Source organism: Gekko japonicus, unplaced genomic scaffold, assembly GCF_001447785.1.
Source record: "Gekko japonicus isolate JY-2015 unplaced genomic scaffold, Gekko_japonicus_V1.1 scaffold1830, whole genome shotgun sequence".
NCBI classification, from domain to species: domain Eukaryota; kingdom Metazoa; phylum Chordata; class Lepidosauria; order Squamata; family Gekkonidae; genus Gekko; species Gekko japonicus.
This window is the reverse complement of record NW_015165300.1, coordinates 111,826-113,540: the sequence shown is the minus strand read 5'-3', so window position 1 is coordinate 113,540 and position 1,715 is coordinate 111,826. Positions and strand designations below refer to the sequence as shown.

Below are 1,715 nucleotides of genomic sequence, written 5' to 3'. Positions count from 1 at the left end.
AGTCCTGCGGGAGTCCGCGGGGGGGGAGGAGCCGCCGGAGGGGGGGCGGGGCTTCGCCGAGGCTTCCCCACGGGGGCCGCCCTTCGCCCCGTGCTTGTCAGTCCCCTCGCGCCGCCCCCACCCTAAGCGCCAGACCTCCCCCAGGCCCGGCAGGGGGGCCGGCCCTCTCTCCCCTGGCCCGAGCCCTTCCCCCTGGCCTCTGGGCGGGGACTGCTCCTGGGTCCGGCGGCGGCGGCGGCGCCTGGCTTCCTTCCGGGCCAGGGCAGTGCAGCCGTTCTGCCGCCCCATACAAACAAACGGCTTTTCCTATGGCGCTGCGTGCGGAATGGCCAGGGGGGGATCCTCCGAAGTCTGCCCGGCAAGGACCAGTCCCAGCAGGCCTTTCAGCCTTGTGCACCGCCAGGTGGCGAGCTAGACTTGCGTCTTTTAAGGCAAGAGACGTCTCAGAGGCGGGCGGCTCTGGCCTGGCCTGCCCCTGGCCTGCCGACCGCTGGTGTTCCTCGGAGGTCTCCCATCCAAACACCAGCCACCAGGGCCGACCCCGCTGAGCTTCCGAGACGACCTGACGGGATCGGGCTAGCCCACCGCCATCTATAGGGAGTGGTGGCTAGCCTGGCCTCTCCAGGTCGGGGCACTGCCTCCCCCAACAGGCTACGAACCACCCCGGATCAGGCACCGCCCCACCCCCCCCGCCGGTAGCCTAAACACCCGCCCTCTCCGCTCCTCCCTCGCGGGGCGGCCTAGTCGGCAGAGAAGACCCCCGGCGGGAGCGGAGAGGCGCGGGGAGGAGGCGAGGCCGCAGCAGAGTCCGGAGACCCAGGGGGCGGGGCGGGGGCGGCCGCGGGCTGGGACTCCGTCGGGAGGGTAGCCCGGTCCGTCCTCTCTCTCCGCGGCGGAGGCCCGGCGGCGCGGGAATGCCAATGCCGCTGCTAGGCTGAGGGGGTCTCCCTGGAGGAGGAGGAGGGGGAGGCGGGCCCCGCAGCCCCCCCCTCCGGCCTGCGTCCGATGGCTTGCGCGCTCTCGCTCTCTCTCCCCCTCTCTGGCTGGCTCAGATCAAGGCGGGCCACTTCGACGAGCGCTACGTGCTGTCCTCGCGGGTGCGGACGGGACGGAGCATCCGCGGCCTGAGCATGCCGCCGGCCTGCACGCGGGCTGAACGCCGGGAGGTGGAGCGGGTGGCCAGCGACGCCCTGGGCGGCCTGGCCGGGGACCTGGCCGGCAAGTACTACCGCCTCAGCGACATGACCGAGAAGGAGCAGCAGCAGCTCATCGACGTGAGTGGGGGCGGGACGCCGGCGGGGGCGGCGGCGGCGGCGCGGGGCGGAGGGAGGGAGGGAAGCAGGCCCCTTCCCAGGGCCGGACCCCCTCGGCAGGCAGCCGGCCCCTCGGGCCCCGTCGGAGCTCCATCTCCCTGGACCTGCGGGGGGGGGGAGGGGGAGGGGTTAGGGTCTGCCCAGGCCCAGGAGGCCCCCTGGCGGCGGAGGCTCCCGCGTCTCCGGCAGAGGAAGCGCGCCTGCTGCCCAGGGCACCTGCTCCCTCCCCTCCCGGCCATGCCAGGGGCCCAAGGGCGGCGCTGCTGCTTCCGGCCAAGTCACCCGGCTGCCCCCCCCCAACCCTGCCCAGGGCACCTGCTCCCTCCCCTCCCGGCCATGCCAGGGGCCCAAGGGCGGCGCTGCTGCTTCCGGCCAAGTCACCCGGCTGCCCCCCCCCAACCC

The 1,715-nt window shown here is 74.4% G+C and overlaps 1 protein-coding gene across 1 annotated transcript in view; it reads left to right on the top strand.

The window, feature by feature from the left end:
- The window catches only part of LOC107109713 (zinc transporter ZIP1-like), a 16,668-nt gene that overhangs the window by 2,643 nt on the left and 12,310 nt on the right, over positions 1–1,715 (top strand). The window contains exon 2 of the mRNA XM_015410393.1: positions 1,053–1,274. Within this exon, the coding sequence (XP_015265879.1) occupies positions 1,053–1,274 (222 nt within the window). The remainder of the gene's footprint in view (positions 1–1,052; positions 1,275–1,715) is intronic.